The sequence below is a fragment of the Xenopus tropicalis genome, chromosome 7 (genome assembly GCF_000004195.4).
Source record: "Xenopus tropicalis strain Nigerian chromosome 7, UCB_Xtro_10.0, whole genome shotgun sequence".
Classification (NCBI taxonomy): domain Eukaryota; kingdom Metazoa; phylum Chordata; class Amphibia; order Anura; family Pipidae; genus Xenopus; species Xenopus tropicalis.
The window spans coordinates 15946083-15964416 of NC_030683.2; the positions used below are offsets into that span (position 1 = coordinate 15946083).

At 42.6% G+C, this 18334-nt stretch overlaps 1 protein-coding gene across 2 annotated transcripts in view; it reads left to right on the forward strand.

Moving 5' to 3' along the window:
* bicc1 (BicC family RNA binding protein 1) overlaps nucleotides 1-17729 on the forward strand; it is a 185731-nt gene extending 168002 nt beyond the window's left edge. The window contains exons 15-21 of one of the 2 annotated variants that reach the window (XM_031905224.1): nucleotides 64-226; nucleotides 4068-4107; nucleotides 4260-4414; nucleotides 8157-8310; nucleotides 11755-11915; nucleotides 14087-14186; nucleotides 15520-17729. In XM_031905224.1, the coding sequence (XP_031761084.1) occupies nucleotides 64-226; nucleotides 4068-4107; nucleotides 4260-4414; nucleotides 8157-8310; nucleotides 11755-11915; nucleotides 14087-14186; nucleotides 15520-15650 (904 nt within the window). In that variant the 3' untranslated portion in view covers nucleotides 15651-17729. The remainder of the gene's footprint in view (nucleotides 1-63; nucleotides 227-4067; nucleotides 4108-4259; nucleotides 4415-8156; nucleotides 8311-11754; nucleotides 11916-14086; nucleotides 14187-15519) is intronic. The other variant, XM_031905225.1, reaches the window with a different exon arrangement.
* Nucleotides 17730-18334: the final 605 nt, after the last annotated feature.

Sequence of the window (18334 nt, forward strand, 5' to 3'; positions counted from 1 at the left end):
TTGGACTGTAAATCAAAATCATTTCAATGAAAATGATGAATTCATAATCTTTTCTGTTTATAGTACTGCAGAAAGGTTGCTTTCGGATTCAGAAATGAGTCCCCCAGAAGGTCACATGACTGATAAAAAGGCCCCTGGAAGTGAACGGGCTGCAGAAAGAGCAGCTGCCCAACAGAATTCCGAGAGGGCACGGCTTACTTCCCAGTCGGCATATGGCAACATGCAGGTATATTTCTGGAATGAAAATTCTGCCTGGCAATTTAAAGAAAAAAATTAGGGATGAACTGAACTCAGTTTTTTGGATTCGGCCGAACCCCTGGATTTGGGTGAATACCGAACTGAATCCGAATCCAGGAGAGCAACACAAGCACCATAAAAGTTCATGGAGGAGCCAAATAAGGGCTGTGATTGGCTATAGGCAGCCTCTATGCACCCTATCAGCTTACAGGGGGCTTTATTTGGTAGGAAATCTTGTTTTTATTCAACCAAAACTTGCCCCCAAGTCAGGAATTCAAAAATAACTCCCTGGTTTGGGGGCACTGAGAGCAACATCCATGGGGTTGGTGAGCCCCCGAGCGACTGGTATAGGGCTACGCTTTGCCCCCAGCACTCTACACTAGCAGGTATTGAGTCAGATGTCTTTGTATGCCCCTGGGCCAACGTTGCTGTTATAACCATTTAAGCACTAGAGCAGGGTATATGCTGGATGTGGTTCTTCAAGGGACCCCACTCTCTCCAGGGGTTCCATAGACTTCTTGGTTTGGGATCACCAATTTTATATCATTTGTTGCTCAAAGATGTGGTCTATCTAAAAAGGGGCTAGCTGAAAGGACCTGAAATCACACAAGGTAAGATGTATGTAGTTGGCAATTCTGTCAGCTCTGTACATACAGTAGTATATACTTTGGAACGTGGCTACATATAAACTGTTCCTCATGATGGAAATTGGCTCTAATGGGGGTTACTGGCAAAAATTATGTTCCCTTTAACAAGTTAAAGCCTGCAACATTTTTATCAAATACTTATTTATATTTAAACTCATTAAACCTATAATTATTTATTGTGCATCAGAATTGCTAAGGAAACAATCTAGTAGCATTATTATAATGGGGAGTGTAATGGCATGCTCTGTATAGGGATGGTTTTGTATTGTAGGTTGTTTTACAGACAATCGTGTTTTTAGGGATATATATTTAAGTTCTGTAGATGGGACGATGGGTTGCTTTATTGTATATACCAAACCACCTTCTGGGTGGGTCCTTCTGGGGAAAATCACATCCAGTCACTGCTATCCCAAAGATCTTTATTTAATGTACCGTGGGGTGCATCTCAAGGTCCCCATACATGTGAAGATTTGCTCGCTTGGTGAGGTCGCCAAGCAAGTGGATCTTCACCCCATATCCCCACCTACGGGTGGGCAATATCGGGGAACATGTAGGCTAATTTGATATAATGGGGGCAGTCTGTTTGGGGACCGCATCAATGAGCCGATGCGGTCCCCGATCCGACTGAATCTTTTAACCTGCCCGATCGATATCTGGCCAATTTCAGGCCAGATATCTGGTTGGGTATCTGGCCCTCGTTCCTGCCCCTACACGGGCCGATAAGCTGCCGAATCTGTCCAAGGCGCCGATATCGGCAGCTACAATCAGCCCGTGCATTTAGCAGAGTGGCTGCAGATAACCATAAAGAACCAAATACCCAGAGATATCTCCTTAAGAACTCTGGCTACATTTGGGATCTTAAAGTGATAGCTATATTATAGATGACTGGTCAATTCCAACATAGTAGGGGAGCTCTACTTATGTACGAGCACCCAGTCTTTCCTTATCCATGTGAGCACACACTTAGGGTGAAGACACACAGAGCTACTAGTAGCAGCTACTTGTCACGGCTACTAAAATAGACAATGCTGATCATTTACTGATAATTGTCTCTACATGTGTTTTAGCAGAGGCAGTTCTCAGTATTGTCTATGCCAGGGGATTTTCTGGAGTTTAGTAGCCGTGACAAGTAACTGCTACTAGTAGCCCAGTGTGTCTTCACCCTTAATCTCCGGTCTCTTGTTCCACTGAACGTCTGAAGAATGCATTGCGCTTGTAACTTCAATCAGTCAGTGTATGATGATGATAAGTGTGAAATGTTAAGGTATATTTGACCTAGGGTGTAGTGGGAATCCATTGCCATTTATGGATAGAAAATAAAGTATCTAGTTTAGGGTTAAGGGGTGGTTCAAGTTAACTTTTAGTAGAATGTCCTATTCCTAGCAACTTTGTAAATGGTCTTTATTATTTATTTTTTGAATTATTTGCCTTTATCTTCTGCCTCTTTCCAGTTTTCAAATAGGGGTCACTGACCCTGGCAGCCAAAACACTATTGCTCTGTGAGGCTTCAGCTTTATTTTATCGCTTTTCTTTCTATTCAGTCCCTCACCTGTTTATATTCCAGTCTCTCATTCAAACAACTGCCTGGTTGCTAAGGTAAATAACACCCTAGCAACTGCATAGCTGCTTAAATGCCAAACTGAAAAGCTACTGAACAAAAAACGAAATAACTAAAAAATGAAGACTGATTGCAAATTGTCTTAGAATATCAATATCTACATTATACTTAAGTTAAGGCAAGTGTAATATCAGTGTAGGTTTATTCATCTTTTGGACCTTCTGGTGCAGTTTGGGCCGGAAACAGTTCACGGTAAAAGCGCAGAATTAACCCTTTGCATTGCAATAACTAATGAAGGATATTACGCTGCCGAATGTGACATTTTTACTTATTTTTACTGCAACTTTTATTACATTCTCCCCTAAGCTTGTTTTAATGAACATGAAAGTATTTTGTTCACTTTGATTAAATCTACAGTAGATTTGTCCTTGAGAGAATTATTGGCCACATTAAAAGGATTTAGTTTCTTAACAGAAATACTATGCATTCTAACTGAGCCTTAAAGAAACGTTGGATATTTAATCTGAGCCAGTGTTTGGTTGGGTTACAGTTCTTTATATACTGGGGCTCATTCGTAAACACTGGGCACTGCTGCCCCAGGGCAGTAACGCATGGCAACCAATCAGATGTTTGCTTTCACTGCTCACCTGGAAGCTGGCTAAAAAATAAGCCTATAGCTGATTGGTTGCTGTGGGTTCCTGTCCCGGCCTACCTTGCATATTGCAATATACTACAAGCTGGCCAACTACGTCACAGTCACCCCCGTTATGGCCAGTCCTACACTCACTCACCCCCGGTCTGGCCAGTCCTACACTCACTCACCCCCGGTCTGGCCAGTCCTACACTCACTCACCCCCGGTCTGGCCTGTCCTACACTCACTCACCCCCGGTCTGGCCTGTCCTACACTCACTCACCCCCGGTCTGGCCTGTCCTACACTCACTCACCCCCGGTCTGGCCTGTCCTACACTCACTCACCCCCGGTCTGGCCTGTCCTACACTCACTCACCCCCGGTCTGGCCTGTCCTACACTCACTCACCCCCGGTCTGGCCTGTCCTACACTCACTCACCCCCGGTCTGGCCTGTCCTACACTCACTCACCCCCGGTCTGGCCTGTCCTACACTCACTCACCCCCGGTCTGGCCTGTCCTACACTCACTCACCCCCGGTCTGGCCTGTCCTACACTCACTCACCCCCGGTCTGGCCTGTCCTACACTCACTCACCCCCGGTCTGGCCTGTCCTACACTCACTCACCCCCGGTCTGGCCTGTCCTACACTCACTCACCCCCGGTCTGGCCTGTCCTACACTCACTCACCCCCGGTCTGGCCTGTCCTACACTCACTTTTATCTGATTTTTTAAAAATTCTTCTGCTTCATTATACATTTAACAAAGGGACTGAGTTTTACCTGCAACTTTCTTGCTTTCAAGGTTAAAACCCCATATGGTTGCTGATTTATTGTCTCTATGGGATCACCTGACTGTAACTGGGAAGGGTGGGAACTACAACATGGAGCTAGTCACTACTCCTGTATAAACTATAACAAACAAGGGAAAGTTATTAAATAACCTTTTTTTTATATAGAAAACCTATACATTTCATTCTTTCTCATCTCCATTATAGGCCTATGACTACGAACAGAAGAAGCTGATGGCAACAAAGGGTAACTATATATCACTTTTATCACTATACTGACACTTATATATTTATGAACCATTCCAACTTTTTTTTTATCCATGAGTTTGTTTAGTTTTATGTTGTTGAGCTGATTAGGGTCTTACACTGATTTAGCACTAAAATATTTTTCCTTTTCAGCCATGTTAAAAAAGCCTGTGGTGACAGAAGTGAGGACCCCAACAAACACGTGGAGTGGGCTTGGCTTCTCCAAATCTATGCCAGCGGAAACCATTAAGGAACTGAGACGGGCCAACCACGTATCGTACAAGCCAACCATGACAACAACATACGAGGTATTAAGATTTTAAATTGTTGGTAACAGTTAGTGCACTTCTCAACCTAAACGTCAGTGACTCCGCTCTTATGGGCAGCAAGTTTCTGTCTGATAATTTCCTTATATGGAAACCCATTATAACTATGGAAACCCTGTATAACTCAGCCTGCAGCCTTGTGCCTTTATATGGGCACAGAACCCCTCAGTGACTGCTAATATCCTTATCATTTACAGTAGGGGGTACATTATCCCTTATAATACATGAGTGATACTCAGAGTTCCCTGTATAACTCAGCCTGCAGCCTTGTGCCTTTATATGGGCACAGAACCCCTCAGTGACTGCTAATATCCTTATCATTTACAGTAGGGGGTACATTATCCCTTATAATACATGAGTGATACTCAGAGTTCCCTGTATAACTCAGCCTGCAGCCTTGTGCCTTTATATGGGCACAGAACCCCTCAGTGACTGCTAATATCCTTATCATTTACAGTAGGGGGTACATTATCCCTTATAATACATGAGTGATACTCAGAGTTCCCTGTATAACTCAGCCTGCAGCCTTGTGCCTTTATATGGGCACAGAACCCCTCAGTGATTACTAATATCCCTATAATTTACTGTAGGGGGTTCATATTATTTGATTTGAGTAGTTATGGAAGGAAAAAGCCCCTGCTCCTCAGTAACTGCGCTGCCAGATCAGTAAGCACATTGTACCTACACTGTATATACGCCATTGTATGCACGGAAATCAAATCCAGTTCAGTAGACATTACTTCTGGCACAGACATGTCTCTGAGTGTGGTGGCAATTAATCATAACCACATGCTACTGTTCCCCACAAGGTACAAAAAGGATCAGCTTTGCCTGTTTCTGCACCTGTGGGGTAATTGGACACCCCCATGTTCAATTGCTTTCGCGTGCAGAGGATGTGGGCCAGGAATCTAATCAGGATAATGAAAGAACATACCTCTCAATATGAGGAGCCTCTTGTGCAGTCAGCCGACTTAATTTGGGGGTATTTGAATTTCTTAACATTCTGGGAAGAGCTCATATGAGAACAGTTAGACACTAAATAGAACATTGCATGAATTCCATAATGTAATTTCTTACAATTGCTGTGAGATCAAGGGGAACATTGAATCGGGGGAACATTAGCCTGTTTTACTAATGCAGGATAGTAGAACAGCACCATTAGATACTTGCTTGTAGATGTTCCATGAGAGGGTACCTGGAATCATTCTTCAGTATGTATGGAAACGGCGGAATTCCTTATGAAGAGTTTTTAGCAGTTTGGATCCTTGGGGTGGATGATTCTGCTTACAGTTTCATTCTTACCAAAGTTGCCATTGTCTACCTGCCCACAACGTCTCATGTCTCCAAAGTCATGCATGAAACCAGAAGGGCGTGTAGCCTAGATATCAGGGGGCATGGTCTGCAACCAGGAATGTGAGCAACCAATGAGATTATATATTTATACACAGCAACAACTCTTAACTTGTTCATAGTTAATATACAGTGTGTTTTGTCCATGGGGTTGCCCAAAAAGCACAAATAAAGAACCAGAAAACCCAAGGTTGATTAACACATTTCTCCAAATTCGTCTCCAGCCATCTGTACATAAGTTTCCATTGAGACAGTGTTGGGGTTCTTTTTACATATAGGGGCAGCTTTAGCCCACCACAGTAACACTGCCCCACTCTCCATTCATACGGTGGCATATTTATCCAATGGTGAATTTTAACTTTCACCCATTGATTAAGACGCCTCTAAAAATCCCATAGGAATGGAGAGCGAAATTATTTTACTGTGGTGAGCTCTAAAGTCACACTTTGATACATTTTCTACTTGCATAAAGGTCCCCATACACCTTAAGATCCACTCACTTGGCGAGCAGATCTTCTCCCGATATCCCCCACCTACGGGTGGGCGATATTGGGAGAATCCAGGCTAATTCGATCGTTTGGCCCCAGGGCCAGAACGACGGGTATAGGCAAAGTTGGTTCGGGGACCGCATCAACGAGCCGATGCGGTCCCTGATCCGACTAGATTTTTAAACCTGCCGATCGAGATCTGCTCTATTTCAGGCCAGATATCGGTCGGGCAGTCCCGTCGTTAGTGCCCCTACATGGGCCAATTAGCTGCCAAATCGGTCTAAGGGGCCGATGTCAGCAGCTAGAATCAGCCCGTGTATGGGGACCTTTAGTCTATGGAGACCTTCAATACACTGGGGCCATATATCCAGCTGCTGGGTCCGTATGGACAATCCTGCTTTAATAGAAGCTGCTGAACTTCAATAACATTTTTAATAACGGTTTTCAAAAGAAAATGCAATACAGCAAGATGTCTTTGTTTGAAGTAACATGCAATATTCTCCCTCTCCCTGGCTGGATCATATGAGTCGGTATTAATATTTCTATCATCTGATATGTTTTTGGATGGGATCTGTAGCCTAGTGAAATTAACCATATGCCACTTTGACTGACATTCCAAATGATGTTTTTTCATTTAAGGCTGCCCTGTGTAAGTATCTCTATCAGTCCTATGATCTCGATGATCTGCAGGATTTCCTGGATATATCGTGGGCTTTATGGAGATATGCAGTTCTTAAGGTTGCAGTTATGAATGCTCACCGCCCACAGGGGCTTTTGGAAAATGTTTTCATTTCTAATCATCTACATTTGTAGATCTTCCACCCTCTACTTACAGAGTGACCAACAAAATAGGAGAAGGGGCATTTTGTCTCTGCATTTATTTAACTGAAGCAGAAAAGGGCTGCCTTTATAGTACTGGATCTCCCTTTCTTTGGCCATCTTTATTACTAGGGCCAGGATAAAAGCCTCAAAAGAACATTCATAGCCCTCAATTTTTTTTTTTTTTTTATGTCTAGGTTAATTCAACAAATTTGGCATTGTAAATCTGTAGATACAGGTATGGGATCTGTTATCCAGAATGCTCGGGACCAGGGGTTTTCCAGATAAGGGGTCTTTCCGTCATTTGGATCTCCATAACTTAAGTCTGCTAAAAATCATTTAAATATTGAATAAACCCAATGGGCTTCTTTTGCCTCCAATAAGGGGGTAATTATATCTTAGTTGGGATCAAGTACAGATACTGTTTTATTATTACAGAGAAAAGGGAATCATTTAACCATGAAATAAACCCAATAGGGCTGTTCTGCCCCAATAAGGGGTAATTATATCTTAGTTGGGATCAAGTACAGGTACTGTTTTATTATTACAGAGAAAAGGGAATCATTTAACCATGAAATAAACCCAATAGGGCTGTTCTGCCCCCAATAAGGGGTAATTATATCTTAGTTGGGATCAAGTACCGGTACTGTTTTATTATTACAGAGAAAAGGGAATCATTTAACCATTAAATAAACCCAATAGGGCTGTTCTGCCCCCAATAAGGGGTAATTATATCTTAGTTGGGATCAAGTACAAGGTACTGTTTTATTAATACAGAGAAAAAGTCAAAAAAACATTTTTAAAAATTAGAATTATTTGCTTATAATGGAGTCTATGGGAGATGGCCTTTCTGTAATTCGGAGCTTTCTGGATAACAGGTTTCTGGATAAGGGATCTCATACCTGTATAACAGATACCTAACCCACTGTAAGCAGCCCAGAAACTACTCCAAGACTGTGTGTTTTACATCTGTACATGAGGTTACTGGTTATCTCCATGGTGTTGATATAAATATAATCTGCAAGCAGAATCCCATTTACGAGGCATCGTTTTTCTTATCGTTTCAGGACTCTTCGATGTCTCTTTCTCGGTCTGACAGCCGGGAGCAGCTGGGAAACGGCAGCGACTCGGATAACTGGAGGGAAAGGAATGGGCTTGACTCATCTCACAACGACTACTCATCCTCCATAGGGAGTCCCAAGCGAAAGCAAAACAAATCTGGTACGCACGTGTTGTAAGGGTTTCAATATACAGAAAGTGTTGTCTTTGGAAGAGCCCTTTAGGGAACAAGTATTAAATACACAATAGATTTCCCAATCCATCCTCATTAAACAGCATTTAGAGTGCACTCATGTACCTGATCAAAAGTGCTGGCAGAGCTTACAGGCTGTTTAAACAATGGTGTTATTTCACGTGGCAGAACGGCAATATTGTAACAGTCATTCATTCCCTTTTTGCAGATTTCTTTCCCGACCTCTTTATTATTGGTTATATAAGGAATTGGTACGCTGCCTTAAAGGAAAAAGAAAGTCAAAGTCACTTGGGGGTGCCAAAATGTTAGGCACCCCCAAGTGACTTTGACCACCTACCTTTTACCCCGGGCTGGTGCCCCTGTGAGGAGGGAACAGCACCAGCCCGGGGTAGCTGCCGGCGCTTCCTTCCTTCTGATTCGCTGCGCGCGCATGCGCAGTAGAGTGAAAAGCCGAACTTAAACATTAAAGTCGGCTTTTCACTCTACTGCGCATGCGCCCACCGCTGGCATTCAGGAAAAGGAAGCCAGGAAGAAGGAAGCGATCCGCTCCAGGTGCCCCGGGCTGGTGCTGTTTTCTCCTAACAGGGGCACCAGCCCGGGGTACGAGGTAAGCGGTTAAAGTCACTTGGGGGTGCCTAACATTTTGGCACCCCCAAGTGACTTTGACTTTCGTTTCCCTTTAATATTAGAGGTTTCTTGTTTAATCCTCTCCCAGCCCTTTTGCCATTCTATCCTGCTGTCTGCCATCCCATCTCATAGGCGCCTTATGTTCGTTACCTCTCTTAGCGAGAGCCTTCTGATTGGAGGACTGGGTTATGTTCCATCAGTAGTCAATTCACAAACGGCAAAAATTTATTAAACACATTGAAGTCAATAGACGTCTTTTCACTGCAGCTTTTTCCATTCCACAATACTTCTTTTGCCGCCATGGAACCTATGGGAATTTTGTTTGCAGCGAAACCTGGAAATAAAATTCCGCTCCTGACTAGTCATGGGTTCTAGTCATGGGTTTTCTAGGTGTAAATTCCATAATGACGCGCATTATCATGCTATATAGCGCATATAGATATATACTTGGGCTTTACTATCTACAAGACACGGACCTCCAACTTTCTGGTTCACTTAGTCTTTATTATTGCTCATATGTATTTTTGCAAGGAAGGACGGTGGCTATTAAATATTAAATCCATCAAGGTCAAACGTTTCCATTGTCAACCATTTGTAAAGTGATTACTATACTTAGTATTGTTATTATATAAAGTTCCAACTTATTTCGTAGCTTTGTCCAATACAAGGGTCCACTGACCAAACATTGAATGAAACAGAAGCTAAAGAGGGCTGAGTGTTTATAACTTTATAAGTGAAATACTGAAAATATTCTCTGTTGGACTTTTTGTCTAGATACACAGAAGGGGGTTGTGGGAGCACCCCAAGGCTAAATAGAGTATACAAACACAATGGAATCTGACCAGATTAACTGCAAGCATACAAAAAGGAGAGGGGGATTGATCAATGCACATTCCCTGGTCCCCTGTTTCATAAGTAACTTATCCATGCAAGTGCATGTATTTACAAAAAACAGTGGTTTTTAGTAACAAAATTATGATCATAAGATTGGTAAGCCACTATACCACGTCATACCACGTCCTATCTATTTACCTCTGGTCATATTTTTCAAAGGCTGGCACTCCTGGGCACTGTTGCCATTCTTGACCTGGGGGCTGGTTTGAGTCAGAGGGCTTAGTCCCCCCCCATGCCTTCAGCGTTTATAGAGAGTGATTGCCAGGACCACAGCATTGGTTCTACAGGCTTAATCCTCCCCCACTTGCGGCTTGTAAAGGAGAAGACTTTTTGTCTAGTCTTTGGTTACATGCAATAAATTTGATACTCCAACATACTGTCCCATTATGGTTTAGTTTTAATTGGTCTCAACAAGTTTTCCAAGGAAAGTCTCCTTGGAAAACAAGTACATACTTGACCAAAGGAATAGTCCCCTCAAGCCCCTTCCAAAACACTATACTTTTTCCACCCAAACCAGTTCCTTTTGATGTACTAGCCATACAAAGTTTGTGTGCACTTCTCACAAAGCAGTCGCCATCTTGGATCCCCCAAAGTCATTCGTCAAAGTTCCTTCTTTGCAATCACACCCCTTCAAAAGTCATTACCTCCTGTGAGCTCCATTGTAACTATGTGCTGGCCCGGAGAGATCTTTCTATGCATGTTAGGAGTTTGTTGAGGAATTGGACACTTTCTAGAAGAGCTGTGGTTCTGGTTACCCAAAATGATGACATCCATAAACACAGCTCTGTCTATATGTTGTGACGTTACCTACTATACATTCCAAGTAAAATGTCTTATGAATGGATATTGAGCAAAATCTGACAGTTAAGGTGCCCATACACCTTCAGATCCGCTCACTTGGCGATGTCGCCAAGCAAGCAGATCTTCTCCCACCTATGGGTGGGCGATATCGGGAGAATCCAGGCTAATTCGATCATTTGGCCCTGGGGCCAAATTATCGAATTATAACGACGGGTATAGGCAAAGTCGGTCCAGGGACCGCACCATCGAGCCGATGCGTTCCCCGATCCGACAAGATTTTTTAACCTGCCCGATGGAGATCTGGCTGATTTCAGGCCAGATATCAGTCGGGCAGGCCCGTCGGTAGTGCCCCTACATGGGCCAATTAGCTGCTGAATAGGTCTAAGGGATCAATATTGGCATCTAGAATTGGCCCGTGTATGGGGACCTTTACGCAAAAGTTGAATGCCCAACAAGCTAACCGTTGGTCTATGAGTGTAAGCCTAGAGAAGACCATTCTCGGCGTATATGTAACAATCTTTAGAACTAAATACAGTTGTTAGGTTAGTGTGAGACTTGGAATTTACTAAGTAATTGTCCAATTGGGGTTATTGCATTTGCCTTCGGTTTTAAAATATACTTCTGACACCGCTATTAGGTATAATGCTCACTACTGTGCATTCATTAAAGCCGGCATTGCGTGATCGTTTGATTTTGATTGGGCTGTTTGATGCTGTGCCAGAGCCAAGCTCAGTGGCAATATGAGTATTTACATTTTCACACCTAATTTACTTCTAATTGCGCCTTTCTTTAAACGCATAGCGCTAATGAGTTCTTTATGTAAAAACAAAATTAAGCAGGAAAGATGACTCCATTTTGGTTCTTGATCATTGTCGATGGTATCCCAGAGGGGCCGAATCATGGCGGCTGAGGCAAGAACTGTATAAATGATGAACATGAGGTCATTATGATCACATAATTGAAACTTTCTCTGACTATGCAATAGGCAGATCCTGTTCCCGTTTGCCCCTCCCGGCCTGACTGACGTTCTCTAGCTCATATCTTACATAATCAGAGGTTTTTGTGTTTTCTTTTCCATAATTACTCTACAGCAGAACACTATCTAAGCAGCAGTAATTACATGGACTGCATTTCCTCACTGACTGGAAGCAATGGATGTAACCTAAACAGTTCATTCAAAGGTTCCGATCTTCCTGAACTCTTCAGCAAACTGGGCCTGGGGAAGTACACCGACATATTCCAGCAGCAAGAGGTCAGTGAGCTCCAATTCAGGATTATTTAAGATTGGGGCGGGCTGGTGTGACATCATACGGTTCTACCTTGAGTAGTGTAAGCTGTGTAAATAACCTAATGATCATTCAGTATTTATTATCTGGGGTTCCCTCGGCCTATAATTATACTGGTGTTTCAGTTTAACGTAATGCAGTCCACATGCTGTAACGTTCTAATTGGCTGTGAAGTCTTTATGGTGATGAAGTGAAGAGAAGGTTGGAAAAATCGAGCACCAAACAGTGACGATATCTTTAAACAGGAAAATATAATTCACCGTGTTATCCAGTTCAAGTTTTTTTCATTGGTTATGTCATAGACCTAGGTTCAGCTCCCATGTTAGATACTTGGGGCCTTGAAGTCATGGAATCACTCTACGCCTTAGTATTGAAAACAAGTGCGTCTTTGGCCACCCGTGTGGTGGACCCTACTGGGCTGGTCCAGTCAGGCCAATGCTCAGATCACAGGGTTCCTGTGTAATTTGATCAGCTGTGGAACCTATATAAAGGGTTGGTGTGGCCCTGGGGCAGTGGAATTTCTGTTGCCAGATAGATATCAGTGGAGAAGGGTGATCATTTTGGTTTCATAAAGAGGTCAATGATGAGACTGTTGTTTTTGTTCCCCATAAGGTTTATAATTTTTACCCCCATTATCTTTGGCCACCCGTGTGGTGGACCCTACTGGGCTGGTCCAGTCAGGCCAATGCTCAGATCACAGGGTTACTGTGTAATTTGATCAGCTGTGGAACCTATATAAAGGGTTGGTGTGGCCCTGGGGCAATGGCATTTCTACTGCCGGATTGATCACCCTTCTCCACTGATATCTATCTGGTAACAGAAGTGCCATTGCCCCAGGGCCACACCGACCCTTTATATAGGTTCCACCGCTGATCAAATTACACAGGAACCCTGTGATCTGAGCATTGGCCTGACTGGACCAGCCCAGTAGGGTCCACCTCATGGGTGGCCAAAGATAATGGGGGTAAAAATTATAAACCTTATGGGGAAAAAACACAACAGTCTCATCATTGACCTATTATGAAACCAAAATGATCACCCTCCTCCACCGATATCTTTTTCGTTTAATAAATAGGTCAATAATGAGACTGTTGTGCAGTGTCGGACTGGGGTGCCAAGGGCCCAACCAGAAACCTTAGGCCCACTCTAATCTTCTCTGTTTACTCCCTTTTTTTTAGTCTATTAATTAAACTTCTTTTTATACTATTATCTATCCTTTCCTCCATTTCTTCTGTTTCTTCTCCATATAGAATTGAGTAATGGCCATGGTATAGGCATACAAGGCAAATGGTTGGGTGAGCAGGAGGGCCCACTGGCCCGGGAGTTTTCCTTGTATCCTGATTGACCAGTCCAACACTGTTGTGTTTTTTCCCCCATAAGGTTTATAACTTTTGCCCCATTATCTGAGGAATAAGGACTTGCCATAAAGATTTTTAAGCAGAGCAAGAATTGTAGGTAGGAAAGGTTAGGGAGAGTAGGTTAAGAAAATGCCAGAACAAGATGGCAACAGTTAGACTTGATATTAATGTTGTCCAGCCTGCAGAGAAGAACTTCTGCTCAAGAAATTATTGTACTTCAAGAACAGCCGAAGGGCTTTAGTTTGGACAAACCTGGTTTGTTTTAATAATGGAACTTCAAAATCTGGTTTTGGCAACAGCTGAAGGGCCATCATTTGAACAGAGACCTACTTTGTATTAATTATGGAGTTTCTCGAGGTCTTGTTTTGCCATCAGCTAAAGGCCATAGTTTGGGCAGATTCTTTAAAATCTTTGTTTTGACAACAACTGATGGACCATAATTTAAACAGACCTACTTTGTAGTAATAATGGAGCTTTTAAAGGTCTAATATGCCAACGATAGCGGAAAGACCTACTTTGCATTAGTAATGGAGCTTCTCAAAGTCTAGTTTCACCCAGGCCCTGACATAACTAAAGAAGTCTCTGTAGACAGTGGTTATTTTGAGCAAATGTCTTTATTGTAAAGGTATCTGTATGGGAACCTTTGATATAAGCTGGAAACGTTCAGATTTGAGCCAAAGCATATACTTTATTAAAATACAGAGAAGAGCCTCTCGGAAAGGTCCAGTTTGCATTCCATGATCCTGAATGCTAAGATGTTCTCGTGTGTTTGTTTCTAGATTGATCTTCAGACATTCCTCACGTTAACAGATCAGGATTTAAAAGAACTTGGCATTACAACATTCGGTGCTCGAAGGAAAATGTTGCTGGCTATCTCAGGTAATGTGCCATTGAACCCATGCCAGTAGGGGTACGATTAGTGGGGCAAGTCATTGTAATAAATAGCTACATTATCATCTATGTCCTTGAATGTGCCAGAGCATTTTATTGGAGCAGTGCTGTCCAACTTCTGTGGTGCCGAGGGCCGGAATTTCTCTCACATACATGGTGGAGGGCCGCTAATGGAAGCCAGTTTTGACCACTCCCCTTTTTTTAAACCACACCCACTTCAAACCACTCCTATTTTATCACAATGGTGGTAGTGCAGCAAAAACCCAAATGCTTGGTCCTTACTGCGGGTAAGCTATCAAAGCAGCCAGACAGGAGGGGGGGCACACAGAGGGGGGTCGCGGGCCGCCAGTTGGACAGCACTGTATTCGAGTATTTGTTTCTATTGGCTGTGGGCCTTGTATGGAACCCATTATATGCAGCAGCCTTGTACTGCTTTATGGCTGAGATTCTAGCTATATTTATAAAAGAGCATTATGTCCATGGATCCCTAGTAGAAGCAGTCCTACCTTGCTTTACATGTGAAAATGTATGTTTTGAAAAAGATCCGTTCCTGTAACTTTTAGGGTGGTTTGATAGGACTGGAATTCACCATGGGTAGACAGAATTCAGAATTTGATTGAATTTGAAGTAGCCACTTAAGGCTGATGTGTAATGGAGCGTGTTAGTTGCCCACGATAGATATTGGCTAACAGTTCCAAAATTCTTTTCAACCGGCAACAATAGGAGTCATTGTTGGAAAGGGTGACGCATCCCTTTGGTTTTCCAAAGTCTCGCAAAGTTGCTTGTGGGAGGAAACTTTGTGCAACTTCAGAAAACCAAAGCGGTGTGAAGACCTTTCCACTAGCGAACTCCAGTGTTGCCGGAGGAAAACCATTTTGGAGCCGTTAGCTGAGATCTATTGCGGGCAACTTAAGGTCCCCATACATGGGCCGATTGTAGCTGCCAATATCGGTCCCTTGGACCAATTCAGCAGCTTATCGGCCCGTGTAGGGGCAGAAACAACGGCTGAAATTGGCCAGATATTGATCGGGCAGGTTAAAAAAATTCAGTCGGATCGGGGACCGCATCGGCTCGTTGATGTGGTCCCCGAACCAACTGCCCCATTGCCACCATTATAATTCGAATTAGCCTACATGTTCCCCCATATCGCCCACCTGTAGGTGGGGATATCTGGTGAATATCCGTTCGCTTGGCGACCTCGCCAAGCAAGCGAATCTTCACGTGTATGGGCGCCTTAACACGCTCCATGTGACTTCAGCCTTACATGAAACATATCTTTCAATAGTATTAAATCCATTTTATTTCCCCATGAATTTTGCAGAACTGAATAAAAACCGAAGGAAGTTATTCGAGCCCACCAATATCCGCTCCTCGTTTCTGGAGGGTGGAGCCAGCGGCAGACTCCCAAGACAATATCACACAGACATTGCGAGCGTCAGTGGGCGCTGGTAGCACCCGGCGAAATCACTTTATCCCCACAGAGACGACCATGGCTGACCTGTGGAAAGGCATCCATTTCGTATTGTTTTATTATTTACCATCAGCACTTTAAAGCCACGGTACCAAGGACCAAAGCATCGTGCCCACACGTGTGCCAAAAAGACGAAACGCTTGTGTCGACTTTCAGAACATTTCAGATGCGGAATATGTTTTGTATGCCTATTGTAGACTGGACCGAATTGCAATAGCAAAACAAACAAACACAAAAAAAAATAATGATTTTATGTATAACTATAATGTATGCACTGAAATTTTTACCTTATTGAATGAAGGATGAATCTCTCAAATTACAGAGGGCATGTCTTAACGGTTTTATTGTGAAGGATTTTTTCTAGTATTCAAAAAATAATCATGTCTGCACTTTACATACTCCCGATTTTTGTCTCCTGTGGGTAAATGTGCTGTTCTCTTATTGCCATGTAACACAATTTCTATGTCACTAATCAACCATAGTGCTTTTACAGTAGGTACAGCTGTGTCATCTGTGCATAGCAACGGTACGGTAACTATGCAGATATTATGCTGGAAAGCGGGGAACCCTTGTTAGAAGAAACTTGTCACTGGTAGATAAGTCCCGTCCCCTCCTTTCTTATTTAATATTCCTATCAACGCTTACAATGAAATGAATTCACTGTAACAGACGAAAGGACCAGTATAGACCTATTTTTGTGAGTCCGGTCAACCTATTGCACTGCTGGGAACGTCAAAGCAGATGAAGTCGATGCTAGATGTCATTAACATTTCATTTATTTATGCAAAGTTTTTGTTTTTATGTATTCCCTCCCTATCAAACGAACATATCGAGGTTCATTAGCGTCTGTCGAAGCGAAACGCCATCTTTAATGGACCCTTGTATGTGCCGGATTCACGAAAAAAGCCAGTTTGCCTATTGGGAAAAAGCAACTCTAGAACCAAAGATGTATTATAAAACGTAGTTCGATGGAGAATAGTCAACTTATTCCAATTATCAGTTATTTTATACTGTGAAAATATGTTTTAACGATATCGAGGTCGCCCGTAACGCAAGCGACGCCTCGGTTTTTTCTTTTTGACCGTTTACTATGGGAACGTTCCAGGTTTTTATTTCCGGAAAACTGTAAATTTTTGTACTGTACATTTTGGAAACCATTTTGAAAGGTATCATGTTCAGACCGGCCGCACAGACACCTGTGCTTGCGATTGGCGGAGAAAACTTAGCATGCTGGGAGGCTTGGAGGGGGGGGGGGCGGGGGGTGGTTGGTAAATCACAATAAGATTTTATTTCAAGGTAAACTTGCCGCACAAACATTTGCACACTCAATAAGGGAATGTTTTGAAAAAAAATATATATATTTTAGATTTTTCTTCTTTTGCTGCCATTATAATTGTGTATGGGCATAAGCAATGCAGCAATCTAATACGTGTTATTGATTTCTAAGGCACTGTTTCAGAGGGTGGTGGTTTGGGGGCTTTAAACACTACTTTTGGTGAACCACTTCCTTTCTTTTTTTTTTATTAAAGTGTGTTGTAAAGTAACCGAAAACGTTTTATACCATTGAGAAATCTGTCTTTTGTTTTTTTTGATCAGTACTGAAGTCACATGGGTATCGCTAAGTGGATATATTGCAGCATTTTCGTCTTCCCCCTGGATTTTGTTTTTGATTATAGTGTAGGAAATACCCCCCAAAGGGGCTTTATACAATACGCTCACCGATGCACAGAAACACATAGGTACGGGAGAATCCTTCTGTTTTAATCTCATTTATGGAACGTGGCAACATAGGCGCGATTGTTGCCCCCTCAGTGCTGCATTAGGCACAAATACATGTTCAATCCCCATGTTTGTTTGCATTTTATTTTGTGCCTTGAGAGAGACAAGTTATCTGTAAATGTAGAACAGATACAGATTGTTATTTCAGTGGGGGGGCGGGATGATGACTTTTTTTTTTATTTTACTTTTTTTTTTAATTCAATGTGGATTGAGACCATTAAAATGGATTTTTTTAACTAATCATTTTGTTATGTTGAAGAAAATAAATTTATATAACCCCCCATTTTGTGAAGTCTCGTCTGTAAATGCTGCGGTATTCCTAAAAAATCTGTAGTCCAGGCCACACCTGTTACTAGGTAGGTCATGACCTGTTAAGTAAATGCTGTCGGATATGAGTTATCAGAGTGCGGTTTAGACAGATTGGAACAATCTAGTCATGTAAGATATAATGCTTTTTTTAAATCTAGGATTCTGCCTAGAGTTGCACAGTTGGTTTTACACAAAATCCCCCAGATATACAGTCTAAAGCTCAGATCCCCAAACCTTTCTTACTCGTGAGCCACAATCAAATGTAAAAAGACTTGGAGAGCAACACAAGCACCATAAAAGTTCATGGAGGAGCCAAATAAGGGCTAAGATTGGCTATTAGGCGCCTCTATGCACCCTATCAGCTTACAGGGTGCTTTATTTGGTAGGAAATCTTGTTTTTATTCAACCAAAACTTGCCCACAAGTCAGGAATTCAAAAATAACTCCCTGGTTTGGGGGCACTGAGAGCAACATCCAAGGGGTTGGGGAGCAACATGTTGCCCCTGAGTCACTGGTTGGGGATCACTGGTCTAAAGCTTCACTACTTATCTAGGTGGCTTCTTCAGTTCAGACCTGAA